At 42.8% G+C, this 18584-nt stretch overlaps 1 protein-coding gene across 2 annotated transcripts in view; it reads right to left on the reverse strand.

Moving 5' to 3' along the window:
* Positions 1–3106: 3106 nt before the first annotated feature.
* The window catches only part of LOC143810133 (uncharacterized), a 93600-nt gene continuing 78122 nt past the window's right edge, over positions 3107–18584 (reverse strand). For both annotated transcript variants that reach the window (XM_077293023.1, XM_077293022.1), the window contains exons 2-4: positions 5638–5709; positions 3861–3926; positions 3107–3670 (exon numbers count right to left, since the gene is read on the reverse strand). In XM_077293023.1, the coding sequence (XP_077149138.1) occupies positions 3635–3670; positions 3861–3926; positions 5638–5709 (174 nt within the window). In that variant the 3' untranslated portion in view covers positions 3107–3634. The remainder of the gene's footprint in view (positions 3671–3860; positions 3927–5637; positions 5710–18584) is intronic.

Here is an 18584-nt window from a genome sequence, read left to right on the forward strand (position 1 = left end):
TAACGTTTTTGGCCTGATACGGGCCTGCCAGATGACAGCTGTTGCGATGTAGATGGCTGCTGCGGATCATCCTCCCCCACCTCTGAGCTACTGGCAGCGGCACCCTCTTCCCCCAATGGCTGCCAATCTGGGTCAACAACTGGGTCATCTATCACCTCCTCTTCAATGTCATGTGCACCTTCCTCTGTGTCACCGTGTAAGATGCTATAGCGTTCAGGACGGGGCACCATAGTCTCATCAGGGTCATATTCTGGCTCAGTACACTGTGAGGGCAATGTAGTGATCTGAGTTAATGGAACACCATAATAATCTAGCTGTGGCTGTGCATCAGTGCACTCCATGTCCGATTCATCTTGTAATGGGCAGTTAACAATTTCCCTTTCTAACCCAGGCACGGTATGTGTAAAGAGCTCCATAGAGTAACCTGTAGCCTGACGCATCCTTCACTTTTGGTTTGGGTGAAGGACACAAGGAAACATCTTGTCCCTGACCGGGAGCATCCACTGACGACTCGCTGCTTTTATATTTGGAACTTTCTGAAGAGGAGGTGAAAGAGCTAGAGGCTGAGTCAGCAAGGAAAGCCAAAACTTTTTCCTGCTCCTCCGGCTTTAAAAGCTGTTTTCCTACTCCCAGTTAAGGGAGCTTTTGAGGCCTTGTGTAGTCAGACGATGACGCTGGCTCAACACCTACAGCCTTAGGTGCTTTTGTGCTTTTGCCACTACCACCAGATGCACCACCACCACCATCAGTACCAGCTGGCAACCACCACCCACGGGCTCTTCCACCAGATTTCCCCTTTTTTTGTAAAACCTAACCAAAATAACAACAGTTATATGGTACTGTAAAACAAGGTAGAAGGTGTATATAAACTTGTTGAGAATTTAAATCTCCCGTTTTTGGAGGGAGACTGAACCAAAACTCAGGCCCTGTGCATAAAACAACACAACGTAAGTGGCAGAAAGTGGCTGGCTGATATACAACAAACTAACAGGACTGAAGTATATCCACTTTGTGAGAATTTGGATCTCCCTTTTTTTGTGGGGAGACTGAACCAAAACTCAGGCCCAGTGTATAAAACAACACAATGTAAGTGGCAGAAAGTGGCTGGAAGATATATGAAAAAATACAAGGACTGTAGTACAATTTCAATCTCCCTACAATGATCTCAGGACAAGTATGGCAGCAATAAAAAGGACTGCTCCACACAAAAGTGTGGACAAATAAACAAGATAACTGTGCAGAAAGGAGCAACAGGATTTTTCTTTTAAAAAAGCAGTTGGTTTGCACAGCAGCGTGCAAACAGCAATGCAGCTATCAGGGAGCCTTATAAGGCAGCCTAATAAGCTACAGAGCTGATGCACAAAAATATAGCCTCCACTGTCCCTGCAAAAAAAGGTGGTGTTGGACAGTGGAAATCGCTACAGCACAAACAGTTTGGGGGTTAATCTTCCCTCCCTAACTATCTCCCTTCTTCTGATGAAGATGCAGCAACCTCTCCCTATATGCTAAGATCAGCAGAAGTAAGATGGTGGTCGGCGAGCACGCCCCTTTATAGCCCCTGTGATGCCGCAGAAAGCAAGCCAATCACTGTCATGCCCTTCTCTAAGATGGTGGGGACCGAGACCTATGTCATCACGCTGCCCACACTCTGCGTCCTCCTTCATTGGCTGAAAAATGGCGCTGAAAGCGTCATATGAAATGCGACTTTTACACGCAGATCGGCGACCTCATGGCCGATCCCACACTAGGATCGGGTCGGGTTTCATGAAACCCGACGTTGCAGAAAGGCGGCAATTTTTGAATTTGTCAGATCCGTTTTGCTCAACCCTAGTCATGACATGAACCCCTGGTAGTTGACCCCGATGACTGTGTGTCAAACCTGATGAGAATAGATTTGACTACAGTTCGTTCACTAGTTGAAATTATCGAATCAATTGTGCCATTATTTTATAAACGAAAGTCAAGTTCCATGGCAAAACACCCATGTCTGACAATGTTTAACAATGTTTCATTATGTTAAGTTGAATTATGTGTAATAAGTGTAGATTGTGATCTGTGTACTATGTGTATTTTTTGTTCTTTTGGTGTTATGTTCTGTTGTCATATGTACTAAATTTTAGCTTTATCTTACAGTTATTTTTTAAAACACAAGTAAAGTTTTGAATCTTCATTAGCAAAAACATTTTTACTCTTAACATGTCCTGAATACAATAGTCTCCCACTCCAAATTTTGGTAGGCATTTAAAAAATATGTGATCTCATTGGGATTTAAGATATAACATATTCAAATAGAGGTCTTGTAAAATCAAAAACCTAAACTTTCAAAGGCTATATTGCCCAACTGAGTAAAATCCAAACGTGGACTATAACAAACAGCAGACTCAATCAATTTTAGCTTTTACAGATTGTGGTACTGCGCAGGCGTATTGTCTGGCCAACTGAAAGTTGGACTGCTACATTGACGGTGCATTTCCCGACCAGGTTCACTCTGGCCGCTCAGTTGTGTTGTCGCTTGGTATGACTGCATCTCCATGGTACAATCACTCGCACTTGGTTTTGTTTGAGAGGAAGTGGATTGCTGATGTCCCAAAAATTCCTCAACTAGATTATTTTACCTTTGTCGGAACTGTAAATTCCTGTGCGGAAGTATGTTTTGGACTAAAGGGATATAAAATAAAAAAAAATAGCTTCCAATCATTGGCTGCGTAAACAGATTTTTGAGATTGCAAGTCCTTAATTTCCCACCTTAGTTCTCTGTGTTCCCTGCAACACAGATCCTCTACCCTTTGGATTCCTTCAACTATTATCGTATCGACTTCTTCGTTGGCAGCAGATCGCTTGTGTCCATGCTTTGCTTGCAAATGGGCACTGACAACAGGAGCCACAGTACGTCCGTTGATCGTGGATGGCTCAGGACAGACACATCTTCAGTGCCCGTTTGTTGGGTTGGTTCCTGGCGAGATGGCTCTGTTAACGCCTCTGGCTTATTAGGCGCAGCTATACTGCAGACCATTATATTAAAAAAATAATAATAATATTAAAAAACAGTGTAAATTTAACACACACTTGTAGCACAAAATATTTTCAGCCATATTTTTTGAACACACTTTATTAACACACAAAAAACACACTACACACTTTTTAACACACAATCTTGTCACTCAAACTTTTATAACACCCTTTTTTAACACAATTTTTAACACAATTTTTTCACACAATTCTTTTAACACAATTTTTTCAATTGCTTGTAGTGAACATAAGGGGTGGTCCGTTTACCAGAAGATCCACTTGGGATAGAAAGGTTTTGCCAGTAATCATGGACAAATCTGTCTCTTATTGATTGCCATCTGGTATGGACTGCATCGGCTACAATAAAAAAAATATAAAATTATTTCTCACAAAAAATATTTCAAGGAACTAACATCAATTTAACTTGCCCATTAATTACCAATTTTTTTTTGGGAGGAGGTCGACTTTTCCAGATAGCAAGGATCCAACTCACAAATTATTTTCTCCCACAATCTCCTGTTTTTAATAAGATCACTATACGAGTTGTCACTCTCGTCCGAAATGGAAAGATTTGCCTGCACCAACACTATCAGAGTCTCATTTTCAATATCCAAGGGCTCTTCATCTACATCAAGGTGTCTTTTTTTGATCGCAGCTTGGACTATGTTAACACAATGTTTGAAAAACAAATCAGAGTGTATGTTCATATTGCATTTATATACTGTATATGTTTCAGAAATGACGGTTCTACTCATTATGTGTTGGTTTGGTTTAATGTTATTTTGCTGGAATACTACATTGGATATAAAAAATTAAAAAATTGTACAAAAATTTGGACTTTGTGTGCTTACCACTGCAACAGGATGTGATGCAACAAGCCGAGACTGGGAGATAGTTTGGCTCTTTTTTGTTGGAACCTTCAATTTAAAAAAGATATACAGTTATATGAAAAAGTTTGGGCACCCCTATTAATCTTAAGCTTAATGTTTTATAAAAATAGTTTTTTTTGCAACAGCTATTTCAGTTTCATATATCTAATAACTGTTGGACACAGTAATGTTTCTGCCTTGAAATGAGGTTTATTGTACTAAAAGAAAATGTGCAATCTGCATTCAAACAAAATTTGACAGGTGCATAAGTATGGGCACCCTTATCATTTTCTTGTTTAAAATACTCCTACCTACTTTTTACTGACGTACTAAAGCACTTTTTTTGGTTTTGCATCCTCATTGAGCTTTGAACTTCATAGCCAGGTGTATGCAATCACGAGAAAAGCTACTTAAAGTGGCCACTTGCAAGTTGTTCTCCTGTTTGAATCTCTTCTGACGAGTGGCATCATGGGCTCCTCAAAACAACTGGCAAATGATCTGAAAACAAAGATTATTCAACATAGTTGTTCAGGGGAAGGATACAAAAAGCTGTCTCAGATATTTAACCTGTCAATTTCCACTGTGAGGAACAGAGTAAGGAAATGGAAGAACACAGGTACAGTTCTTGTTAAGGCCAGAAGTGGCAGGCCAAGAAAAACATCAGAAAGGTAGAGAAGAAGAATGGTGAGATCAGTCAAGGACAATCCTCAGACCACCTCCAGAGAGCTGCAGCATCAACTTGCTGCAGATGGTGTCACTGTGCATCGGTCAACTATACAACGCACTTTGCACAAGGAGAAGCTGTATGGGAGAGTGATGCGAAAGAAGCCATTTCTGCAAGCACGCCACAAACAGAGTCGGCTGAGGTATGCTAAAGCACTTTTGGAGAAGCCAATTTCTTTTTGGAAGAAGGTCCTGTGGACTGATGAAACCAAGATTGAGTTGTTTGGTCATACAAAAAGGCGTTATGCATGGCGGCAAAAAAACAGTGCGTTGTATAGTTGACAGATGCACAGTGACACCATCTGCAGCAAGTTGATGCTGCAGCTCTCTGGAGGTGGTCTGAGGATTGTCCTTGACTGATCTCACCATTCTTCTTTTCTGCCTTTCTGATGTTTTTCTTGGCCTTCCACTTCTGGCCTTAACAAGAACTGTACCTGCGTTCTTCCATTTCCTTACTATGTTCCTCACAGAGGAAATTGACAGGTTAAATCTCTTAGACAGCTTTTTGTATCCTTCCCCTGAACAACTATGTTGAATAATCTTTGTTTTCAGATCATTTGACAGTTGTTTTGAGGAGCCCATGATGCCACTCTTCAGAGGAGATTCAAACAGGAGAACAACTTGCAAGTGGCCACTTTAAGTAGTTTTTCTCATGATTGCATACACCTGGCTATGAAGTTCAAAGCTCAATGAGGTTAGAAAACCAAAAAAAGTGCTTTAGTAGGTCAGTAAAAAGTAGGTAGGAGTATTTTAAACAAGAAAATGATAAGGGTGCCCATACTTATTCACCTGTCAAATTTTGTTTGAATGCAGATTGCACATTTTCTGTTAGTACAATAAACCTCATTTCAAGGCAGAAACATTACTGTGTCCAACAGTTATTAGATATATGAAACTGAAATAGCTGTTGCAAAAAAAACAATTTTTATAAAACATTAAGCTTAAGATTAATAGGGGTGCCCAAACTTTTTCATATAACTGTAGTTGTGATTCATATCGCTATTTATTTCAAGGAGGCAACACTTTTTGCATTTACCTTTTTGCTCGGTTTATTTTTTGGGGGTGGCCTGGTTTTCTTCTTTTGCTCTGAAGAAGAGTCAGATGAATCCTAAAATATTAAACAGACACATGATTACACTATGCAGAATACCACACTGAGCGGAGCTATAAGGTAAAGAAGGATTTCACATAAAATGCACGTGAAACCCCTCAGTACACTAGAGTGCCATTCAACTGTTTTTGTAAAGATTTCATGACTATACTGTTTCCAAGGAGGTGGTGGCAGACACGCTGCTCCGGGTAGATCCCTCAGTATCGGACATCTGTGTACGTCCAAAACTAGATATTTAGTCCACATACATTGGCCACAACATAATTCACACAAAATATGTATATACATATGTAAAAATAGTACTTGCATTGGCTGCAGTAGGTCACACAGTGCAGACAGTGTTTGCAGACTGTAGGGTCCAAAATGGCTGAAATCACATTTCCTGTCACATGAGATGATGATATCATGGGTACATAACCATAGCAAGCCTTCATGAACACAATCCAACAAAGGGCTAAAATTTTTACAAATTGGCAGAATTGCGTCTGTCTGTGTTTGCAATAGAGTTCTATGGCAGAACGAACGCTTCCGTTAACTGTGCGTTTGCTGTACCAGACCCAAAAATGTGGTACTCCCCGTTCAAAAGTGTGTCACATACTAACAGACCATTGCAAACGCATGCAGATTTTGACATGTGTTAGGATCCGTTACACTAATGGAAGTCTATGAGTGCATGAACGTGTCTTTTACTTTGCGTTAATGCTGCTTACAAACGGATCCGTTAAACTGATCGCACTAACGCAATGTGAATCTAGGCAAAGCCATGCATGCTTAACCATACATAGTGCCTTGCAGCTGTCACATCACATGATTTAGTGCAGCCAAACAGGAAAAGTTATTATGTCCAGTATAAAAACTAAGGAAGAGAATGCAGTAGTTAATCTAGGTGGATTCAGGATAATGAGAGGATACCAGGGCTCACAGTTGAGCAATAGTGATTGAGAAAGAAAGCCCTAAAACAATAGACAAATACTCTAGTATGCATTTTAAAACTGCACCATTTAAAAAGACAAATGTGCTATTGACACAGAAATATGAGAGATGCTATCAAAAGTGTGATACAAAGTGTTATTGATCAGTGATGTAGTGTATCTGGGCTTGCATTTGATTTAAACATTTATTCCTTTATTTTTCATGCACTGCAAATCAGCAAGCCAACATAAAATTATAATTTTTAAAATAATATGAACTCAGTGTCATACACAGGAATTTAGATTATTTCAAGCAGGTCACGGTGTTGGCTTTTTGGATTTCTCATGCAATTCTTTTTAGACCGATTTCACACGTCAGTGGCTGCAGTACGTGTAGTGACAGTTTTCTCACATACCGGAGACAGTGACACACGTAGACCCATTCAAATGAATGGGTCTATGCACATGCCTGCGTGTTTTCACGGACCGTGTGTCCGTATGCAAAACATGGAGACATGTCCGCTTTTCTCCGGCAGCACAGTCCGCAAAGGGTCCCGCACACGTGCACACGGAGAAATCTGTGCACTCTCCTCCGTGTGCACGTCCCGCCGCAGGAGAAACAGCGCTACAGTTAAGCGCTGTTCTCTGCTTGTGGTGCTGAAGCCGGCACTCATCCCTTCTGTCCTGCTCAGCTGAAAGCAGTGCTTGCAGGATAGAAGGGATGAAAGATCAAGTTTTTTTCTGTTAAAAATAAAGTTTGGGGTCACCTCCCGCATCCCACCCCTCCCCACCCCCCACGCACCCAGCCGCTTGCAGAGAAATACTCACCCAGCTCCCGCGATGCCTCCTCTCAGCACCAGCAGCCTGTCCTGTGTCAGCGGTCACGTGATACCGCTCATTATAGTGATGAATATGTGGCTCCACCTCCCATAGGGGTGGAGCCGCATATTCATCACTGTAATGAGCGGTACCACGTGACCGCTCACACAGGACTGGCTGCCGGCACTGAGAGGATACATCGTGGGAGCTTGGTGAGTATTTCTCTGCAAGCGGCCAGGTGCGCGGGGGGTGGGGAGGGGTGGGACGCAGGAGGTGACCCCAAACTTTATTTTTAACAGAAAAAAACTTGATCTTTCATCCCTTCTATCCTGCAAGCGCTGCTTTCAGCCGAATAGGACAGAAGGGATGAATGCCAGCTTCAGCACCACACGCTGGGGACAGTGCTTACTATAGCGCTGTCTCTCCTGCACGGTCCGTGTGGTCCTCAAACAGCACACGGGTGGCACACGGCTGCCGCGTGTGTGCCACACTGATGTGGCACGTGAGCACACGGACACATGGACACGGATAACTCCGGTACCGGAATTATCTGGACGTGTGAGACTGGCCTTATTACCTGGAAAATAATTTTGTTTTAAAAATACAACAGAAAATTAACCAAAATACTGACATTTACCTGTGATTGTCTACCTGACAGAGTGGAATGCTGACACAATCATTTTTTTTGTAAATCTATTTTATAAGTCACATTTTAAATACCTGGATGTTATACCAATATATTGGCCTATTGGAGTTGCTAAATGTTAGGGCTAGCGGAACGCACCGAGTAAATATAGAAGTTTTATTGTAATTGATGCGTTCGCAGCCCGGGGTCCACCGTGCAGGAGAACCTGCTGCTAGCAAACAGCGGAACTATATGGCGGTATGAGCTAACTCTGTTACTTCACAGAGTAGCCGTAAAATCAACGCACTGTGCCCTGTTTGACTTCACAGAGGCACAGGCTAACTACCCAAGTGAGAGCAGTCAGTGGTCATGCATGCACACAAAACTCCTTGCCGGAGGTGCCAGCATTCTAGGGGCTTATTTCAGCCAGGTCCCTGAATACATACACACAAAATCTCCTCGCCGGAGGTGCCAGCATTCTAGGGGCTTATTTCAGCCAGGTCCCTGAACACAAACTCAAATGACTACACTGGCGCAAAGCACATAACATAGGAAGATACTAGCGCATGGCCATGCGGCCATGCGAGCCTTAAATAGTTGCAGCACGTACAGGACCTTCCTAGAAGGACCAATGAGAGGTTGCCACAGAGCCGGAGCACCTACGGGACCTTCCTGAAGGACCAATGGCTTTAGCTGCAGTATCCGAACATGTGACCCTCAATCTCCACTGAGAGATCTTACTCTGGGCATGCTCAGAACAAGAAAAGCAGGACTTAGTCCCAGAAGCGTCTGCTCGCGGCTGCCCAGCACTGACTTCAATCGCAGAAGCAGGAAAAGCAGCAGTAACTCTTTGTACAGAGTCAGACTGAGCGAGACGCTGAGACCGACGTCTCCACTGAGCAGGCTCCACCGCGGCAGGAGAAGAATGGGAGACTGCAGAGGAGATGGCCCAAGATTCCCACTGTGCAGAGGCGGGAACTCGACCACTAAATTCTTAGATGTGTATCTGCCTACCTTGTCAATTTTGGGAACTGGAGGATATTTGTTCTAAAATAACAACAAAACAAATCCAGGCATTTAAATGGGCATGTTTGTTTTTGAACACCTGTTTACTAGTCCAATTTGATGCCACCCGTACATGCCCCTCCAAATCAGCAGTCTTTTGCAATTTCTGGATTTTTGGACTTGTATGTACCTATATATGGTGGAGAAAATAAGAATTTGATACATTGCTGATTTTGCAAGTTTTCCCACCTACAAAGAATGTAGAGGTCTGAAATTTTTATCTTAAGTACACTTCACATGTGAGAAACGGAATCTTTAAAAAAAAATCCAGAAAATCACATTGTATGATTTTTACATAAACAATTTGCATTTTATTGTATGAAATAAGTACAGTTATATGAAAAAGTTTGGGCACCCCTATTAATCTTAAGCTTAATGTTTTATAAAAATTGTTTTTTTTTTGCAACAGCTAGTTCAGTTTCATATATCTAATAACTGTTGGACACAGTAATGTTTCTGCCTTGAAATGAGGTTTATTGTACTAACAGAAAATGTGCAATCTGCATTCAAACAAAATTTGACAGGTGCATAAGTATGGGCACCCTTATCATTTTCTTGTTTTAAATACTCCTACCTACTTTTTACTGACTTACTAAAGCATTTTTTTTTGTTTTGTAACCTCCTTGAGCTTTGAACTTCATAGCCAGGTGTATGCAATCATGAGAAAAACTACTTAAAGTGTCCACTAGCAAGTTGTTCTCCTGTTTGAATCTCCTCTGAAGAGTGGCATCATGGGCTCCTCAAAACAACTGTCAAATGATCTGAAAACAAAGATTATTCAACATAGTTGTTCAGGGGAAGGATAAAAAAAGCTGTCTAAGAGATTTAACCTGTCAATTTCCACTGTGAGGAACATAGTAAGGAAATGGAAGAACACAGGTACAGTTCTTGTTAAGGCCAGAAGTGGCAGGCCAAGAAAAACATCAGAAAGGCAGAGAAGAAGAATGGTGAGATCAGTCAAGGACAATCCTCAGACCACCTCCAGAGAGCTGCAGCATCAACTTGCTGCAGATGGTGTCACTGTGCATCGGTCAACTATACAATGCACATTTTCTGTTAGTACAATAAACCTCATTTCAAGGCAGAAACATTACTGTGTCCAACAGTTATTAGATATTTGAAACTGAAATAGCTGTTGCAAAAAAAACAATTTTTATAAAACATTAAGCTTAAGATTAATAGGGGTGCCCAAACTTTTTCACATAACTGTATTTGATACAATAGAAAAACAGAACTTGAGTGAATCTGTCAGCAAAATCTGGAGAAGATCTGGATGCAGGAGTGGGCCAAAATCGCTTTTGCTGGCACCATTTTTATAAAGTTATTTTTTTTCTAACTCCTCAATAGCATATGCAGTATGTAAAATGGGGGCAGATCACTGAAGGATCAGTAATCTTCCATAAGCCAATACAGATGAATATGTAAGCATAGCACCACATAAGCATACGCTCAAAGGCCAACCCGGAGCACGAGAAACTCATTAACTGAAAACTACAAATAGAAATTAAAGAACAACCGCAGGACAGATATTATTAACCAAGTTATCATTTTAATCAGTATAACAGCACCAACCTGATAGTGTCTGTAGTTTAATGAGCAAAATCCTGCTAATAGGTTTGCTTTAATATTTGGTACAGAAACTTTTGTTTGCAATTACAGAGGTCAGACCTTTCCTGTAGTGATGAGTGAGCACTAAAATGCTCGGGTTCTCGTTGCTTGGGTCGAGCAGATTGGAATACTCGGGTACTCGGCCAAAACAACGAGCCCAATGTAAGTCTATGGGAGACCAGAGTATTTTTACCTCGATCCCCCGGGGGGTCCTTTTAAGGTCTAAAAACGTCTGAAAATGATTGAAACACTGCTCAAAAGACGCAGGGACATCATGGGAATCGACGCTGGAAGCATGTCTGACTCATAGTTCACAGCTGTAAACATTTTTTTCCGAGATTCATGCCATTTTTCCCGGTGCAACAAAAAATACACTAAAACGAAACCAAAACAGATTTTACTGGGAAATATGTCAAGGTACATCCTTTGCAGGTTAATGACTTGCCTGTTAGGCCAAATATTTAACCCCAGACCAAAAATTTCCTCCCCCACTTAGGCTTAGTTCAGACGCAGCATTTTTGAAGAATTTTTCAACTTTAACATTGCTTTCAACCACTACAAATGCATTCACTGGGAAATGTCATTGTAACATTTGGCAACCCTAGCTGGCCATGTAGTGTGTGACACATAAGCAGATCCATCTTTTTTCATTTATGAAGGAGGGACTCAAAGTCACAGAGCCAATTTTTACTGGTGCATCAGGCGGCATTAATCTTTTTAAAGGGCCATTATTAAACAGTGGGTCTCCTAAACTGTTGTAGCCTATGCTGTTAGTGGATAAGCTGCCAAGAATTACGACAAACTACAATACCCCTTTCATAAGATGTCCAGGGGGGACTGCTGAAAAGTGTTACTTTGGATTCAAGGCCTGCCCTGCTACCAATTCATATGCACCCCAATAAGCCTTTGAACCCACATACTGGATGGCCCCCTGAAAATCCACTTCACAATATGCATTTTGTACTCCGTACTCCTTTGTTTTGCACATTGGCAGCAAGGCCAGCCCTGCTGCATAGTCAGTCATATGCATCCCATTACGCCTTGGAACCCACATACTGGATGGGCCCATGAAAATCCACTTCACAATATTAATTTTGTCCTCCCGTACTCCTTTGTTTTACACATTGGCAGCAAGGCCAGCCCTGCTGCATAGTCATATACACCCCATTACACCTTGAAACCCACATACTGGATGGGCCCATGAAAATCCACTCGTATTTTTTAATGGTATGATGGTTCCCTCTTTGCTGAATTATTTACAGGGGAATTTGGCAATTTTATTTGCCGAATTTTTAACACTAAGGTTCAGATACGGCTTTAAATAAGGGTAATACTTGCAATACAATGCAATTTTATTTCAAACTACAAAATTCAAGGAATAGTATGATTGAATAGTGTGAGTGCGTACACTTTTGTATATGTTAACATACAAAGGGTTAATAAGTACATATAAGGATTAAATAAATATAGTGATTACGTATATATGAAGTTTAACTACATACAGTATATTTACATCATCCACAAGAGGCTTTTAAACATCATTCGTCTGGATTATCAGAGAAGAAAGACCAAGACAAAGAACCCCTGGGAGATTACCTACACTACATGGGCATCCCCAATTATGCAGGTATCAGCAAACTGTACATGTTCAGGTACCCCAGTTTTGGCATCTGTCTTAGTCATGTTTCTCTGGTCTTATATAGTGATTTACACTATGTAGTAACTCTAGTTTCACCCAGCCCTTCAAGTGGACAGCTTTCAAAGTTGCATGAAACTGAGATATCATGGAGTCATCAGACGAGGGGCCATAAACCCTTAGAAAATAAAAGCCACAAGGATTTAGATCAAACCACCACAGGCAGAGTGTCAGTAAACCTTAATGTTTTACAATGACAAACTGCAAACACAGAGAGGCTTAGAGATGTTTGTGAAGTGAATAAACAAACATTTCTCAAGATTGTGTCTCTATGAGCATTGTCTGTCACATCTGTAAATGTTTTACAAGAAATGCAGCTATGTGATTGAATGCATTCGGTATACAGTATTTTAATCTGGATTCCAAATCGCCATTTGTATATTCACCATTTGTACATTTTAGGCAGCCAAAGTTATCACTCTCAAGGAGAGAAACTAATATAGTCAACAAAGAAATATTTGTAATGAACTACTGAGACAAACTAACAGCATTGCTTTATCAAATTTACATGAAGTGTATTGTGTCCAATGTGAGCAACCAGGCAACACAAAAAGGAGTTTTTCAAGTGAGCTCTTTAAGGTACACAAATGTTAAGAAGTGTTTGCCAACAAATATGTGGTTTCACCAATTGAGGGTACCTTTTTTAAAAATATATTATTGCCATCACAGCCCCCCTTGCTGAAATTTCTGTGGCCTATAGAAGTACAGAACACATTCACCCAGGTCATGTCATCGGAGATAAGGAAGAGACTGTTAGGGCTAGCGGAATGCACCGAGTAAGTATAGATGATGTTATTGGTGCATTCGCAGCCCAGGGTCAACCGTGCAGGAGGAACCCGCTGCTAGTAAATGGCACTATATGGCAGTAAGCGCAAACTCTGTTACCTCACAGAGTTACTGATATAGAAAAGGACTGTGTCCTGTTAAGCTCACAGGAGCACACGGATAACTGCTGAGCAGATAGCAGTCAGTGGTCACGCAATCAGGAAAGCACACAACCAATTCCTCACCGGAGGAGCCGGTATTCTAGTGGCTTATTTAAGCTGGGCCCTGAATACATGCAACCAAACTCCTGACCGGAGGTGCCGGTATTCTAATGGCTTTTACAGCCGACCCTGACCACAGGCATACATGACCACACTGGCGCAAAGCACATAACAAGGATTAACACTAGCGCATGGCCGTGCAGTCATGTGAACCTTTTATAGCTGCAGCAACTACAGGACCTTCCCAGAAGGACCAATGGAGGCTGCCACAGAGCTTGAGCAACTTCAGGACCTTCCTAGAGGACCAATGCGGAATTGCTGTAGTACCTGAGCATGTGACCCTTGATCTCCAATGAGAGATCTTACCCTGGGCATGCTCAGAAGGGGAAAAGTAGGACTTAGTCCCACTGACGTCTGCTCGCCGCTGACCAGTACTGGCTACAATGGCAGAAGCTGGAAAGGCAGCAGTAACCCTTTGCACAGTGTCAGACTGAGCGAGATGCTGGGACCGATGCCTCCGCTGAGCAGGCTCTACCGTGGCAGGAGAAGAATGGGAGACCGCAGCAGAGATGGCTCGAGATTCCCCCTGTGCAGAGGCAAGAACTTGACCCCTAACAGAGACATTGCAGGAAACAGAGTTAAGAAGTAGACCCAATGTAGTGGTGTGGGTCTCTGAGACTTGTAATGCAGTGCATGAGCTGACAATAAATTCCCCAATATGGGGTCCTTTTTTAAATAAATAAAATAGTGCCATCACAGCCCCTTGCCCAAAATTCACCGTACATAGCACATTCACCCTGGTGATCTAGTGTCAGTTAAAGGACACATTGCAGGAGAATGAGTTAAGAAGTAGGCCTAATGTAATGTAATGCCCAATTTCCCAATGTGGGGTCCTGTTTTTACTAAATAAAATAGTGCCATAACAGCCCCCTTGCCCAAAATTCACCATACAGAGCACATTCACCCTGGTGATCTAGTGGCAGGTAAAGGACACATTGCAGGAGAATGAGTTAAGAAGTAGGCCCAATGTAATGTCATGCCCAATTCCCGAATGTGGGGTCCTTTCTTTACTAAATAAAATAGTGCCATCAAAGCCCTCTTCCCCAAAATGCACCGGCCTATAACAGTACAGAGCACGTTCACCCTGGTCATCACAGACAAATGTGGAAGCGTATACTCATGTGTGGTTGTGAAGAGGTACATGGGAATACAACTCCCCAAAAGAGAGAATGTATTTGAGGTTATAGAAAACAGAATCAACACTGGCGCTCGCCCAAACAGGTACAAAGACCCCTTAGCTGCGAGCTTCAAAGCCGGGTAGTACCCACCCGCATAAACACCAAAATGCACAAATAAACTAGAAGCCGCGCTTCAAGGAGGAGGAGATAATAATGCGAAGACGGAACACACATGCAATACTCAAATGCAGACGTAGCTGCTGCTATTCATGAAAATATCAGTCGCAGTGGACTCCCCCTCTATTGATAGTTAATAGTTAACCGCACATACTCAAGAGTAACACTGAAGCTGCTACGCTTACCTATTGTAGTGTATCCAGAACCTCTTGGTTACTTCCGTGGTGCGTGGTGGAGCCCTGTATGCAATATGTCCGGGGTGTGTATAACACGTTGTGCCAGATGTAGAGGCACACTGTGGCACCAGGAGCGCTCCGGCCGGTAGCGCTTCCTGGATACCACGAGGGAAAACAAAAGTGAAAGTAGGATGGCTGGTAGGCCCCGCCTACTAGTGACGTCACTAACAGTACGGATCGCCGTAGCGCTCCACAGAAAGGGGAGAGGAAGGTTCAACCAACGTGTTTCGAAGAGACTAGGCTCTTCTTCATCAGGCAGGGGGAGTCCACTGCGACTGATATTTTCATGAATAGCAGCAGCTACGTCTGCATTTGAGTATTGTATGTGTGTTCCGTCTTCGCATTATTATCTCCTCCTCCTTGAAGCGCGGCTTCTAGTTTATTTGTGTATTTGAGGTTATGTTTCACTGTTTTCACTGGGTGGTGTACAGAAGTCTTTCTCAATCCAGCCCTTGTTCATTTTTATAAGAGTCAGCCTGTCAGCATTTTCGGTTGTCAGGCAGATTGTTGTGAATTCCATTCTCGAACTCCCTCCTGTGGTCATGAATGGTACTTCGGTGAGTTCTGTCCGTGGACTCCCTCTGGTGGCTGTGAGTGGAGCTGCTGGTTCTGAGATTCCTTCTCCAGCTGCCCTCGTTTAGGGGCTAGGCTGGATTCTCTATTTAACTCCACTCAGATCGTTACTCCATGCCAGCTGTCAATGTTCTAGTACTGGTTCAGATCTCTCCTGGATCTTTCTGAGGACCTGTCTACTCCAGCACAAGCTAAGTTCCTGCTTGTTCCTTTGTTACATATGGTTTTTCTTGCTAAGTTCTAGTCCAGCTTGCTTTCATGAAACTGCCTGGCTAGCTGGAAGCTCTGGGGGTGCAGAGTGGCACCACCACACCGTGAGTCGGTGCGGGGGTATTTTTTGTACACTCTGCGTGGTTTTTGTAGTATTTTGTGTTGACCGCAAAGATTCCTTTTCTATCCTCAATCTGTTTAGTTAGACTGGCCTCCCTTTGCTAAAACCTATTTCATCCTGTGTTTGTGATTTCCTCTTGACTCACAGTCAATACTTGTGGGGGGCTGCTTTTACCTTTGGGGAAATTTCTCTGAGGCAAGTGAGGCTTTGTTTCCTTTCTTTAGGGGTAGTTAGCTCTTAGGCTGTGAAGAGGCGTCTAGGCAGAGTCAGGCACGCTCCACGGCTATTTCTAGTTGTGTTGATAGGAGTAGGGTTTGCGGTCAGCAGAGTTCCCATTTCCCCAGAGCTCGTCCTGATTCCGTGTTTAACTATCAGGTCATTTCTGGTGCACATAACCACCAGGGCCATAACAGTACAGCTGGCCACAAAGTGTTAATGCATCTCAATAGAGGGAAAAGAGAAGTTCTGAGACCATTTTTTTTTCCTCTGCAGTGTGTTTTGCCTTTCTTTTCCCCTTAAACTCTGGGTGGTTCAGAACTCAGGTGTGGATATGGACATTCAAGGTCTGTCCTCTAGTGTAGATCAACTCGCTGCAAGGGTACAAAACATTCAAGATTATGTAGTTCAGAATCCTATGTTGGAGCCTAGAATTCCAATTCCTGATTTGTTTTCTGGGGATAGATCTAAATTTCTAAATTTCAAAAACAATTGTAAACTGTTTCTTGCTCTGAAACCCCGCTCCTCTGGTGACCCTATTCAGCAAGTAAGAATCATTATTTCTTTGTTGCGTGGCGACCCTCAAGACTGGGTATTCGCCCTGGCACCAGGAGATCCTGCATTGCGTAATGTAGATGCGTTTTTTCTGGCGCTGGGATTGCTTTATGATGAACCTAATTCTGTGGATCAGGCAGAGAAAATTTTGCTGGCTTTGTGTCAGGGTCAGGATGAAGCGGCGGTATATTGCCAGAAGTTCAGAAAGTGGTCTGTGCTTACTCAGTGGAATGAGTGTGCCCTGGCAGTAATTTTCAGAAAGGGTCTTTCTGAAGCCCTTAAGGATGTTATGGTGGGGTTCCCCACGCCTGCTGGTCTGAATGAATCAATGTCCTTGGCCATACAGATCGATCGGCGCTTACATGAGCGCAAAACTGTGCACCATTTGGCGGTATCCTCTGAGCAGAGGCCTGAGCCTATGCAATGTGATAGGACTTTGACCAGAGCTGAACGGCAAGAACATAGACGTCAGAATGGGCTGTGTTTTTACTGTGGTGACTCCACTCATGCTATCTCTGATTGTCCTAAGCGCACTAAGCGGTTCGCTAGGTCCGTCACCATTGGTACTGTACAGCCTAAATTTCTTTTGTCCGTTACTCTGATTTACTCTTTGTCATCCTATTCTGTTATGGCATTTGTGGATTCAAGCACTGCCCTGAATTTGATGGACTTAGAGTTTGCCAGGCGCTGTGGTTTTTTCTTGGAGCCCTTGCAGCATCCCATTCCTTTGAGGGGAATTGATGCTACTCCTTAGACCAAGAATAAGCCTCAGTACTGGACCCAGTTGACCATGTGCATGGCTCCTGCACATCAGGAGGATATTCGCTTTTTGGTGTTGCATAATTTGCATGATGTGGTCGTGTTAGGTTTGCCATGGCTGCAGGTCCATAATCCAGTATTGGATTGGAAATCAATGTCGGTGTCCAGTTGGGGTTGTCAAGGGGTACATGGGGATGTTTCATTGTTGTCAATTTCTTCCTCCACTCCTTCTGAAGTCCCTGAGTTTTTGTCGGATTACCGGGATGTATTTGATGAGCCCAAGTCTAGTAACCTACCTCCTCATAGGGATTGTGATTGTGCTATTAATTTGATTCCTGGTAGCAAGTTCCCTAAGGGACGACTTTTTCATTTGTCTGTGCCAGAACACGCCGCTATGCGGAGTTATATAAAGGAATCCTTGGAGAAAGGGCATATTCGCCCGTCGTCGTCACCTGTTGTGAACTCTATTTTTGGGCTCCCTCTAGTGGTCACAAGCGGTACTGTGTAGTGTTGTCTTTCTGCAGGTTGCAGCATCAGCTGGTTCGTTATCCTGGTTGGTTTCCTATTTAGCTCACCTGGATACTCAGTTCCTTGCCTGCTATCAATGTATTCAGTGCTCTTCAGATTCCTTGTGTCTACCTTGCTCCCAGTCTCTCCAAGACAAGCTAAGTTTTTGTTTGATCATTTTTGATTATCAGCGTTCATTATGTTTTTAGTCCAGCTCGCTAAAATGTGATTTCCTCGCTTGCTGGTTGCTCTAGGGGACTGAGTTTCTCCCCCCACACCGTTAGTTGGTGTGGGGGTTCTTGAAATCTCAGAGTGGATATTTTGTAAGGGTTTTTTACTGACCGCATAGATTCCCTTTTCTATTTTCTGCTATCTAGTATTAGTGGGCCTCATTTGCTGAATCTGCTTTCACCCCTGTGTATGTGCCTTCCTCTTACTTCACCGTTATTTTTTGTTGGGGGCTTCTATATCTTTGGGGATTGTTTCTCTGGAGGCAAGAGAGGTCTTTCTTTCTCTCTAGGGGTAGTTAGTTCCTCAGGCTGGCTCGAGACGTCTAGGATTTTTAGGCACGTTCACCGGCTACTTCTAGTGTGTTTGGATAGGTTCAGATTTGCGGTCAGTCCAGTTTGC

This window comes from Ranitomeya variabilis, chromosome 2, assembly GCF_051348905.1.
Source record: "Ranitomeya variabilis isolate aRanVar5 chromosome 2, aRanVar5.hap1, whole genome shotgun sequence".
Taxonomy (NCBI): domain Eukaryota; kingdom Metazoa; phylum Chordata; class Amphibia; order Anura; family Dendrobatidae; genus Ranitomeya; species Ranitomeya variabilis.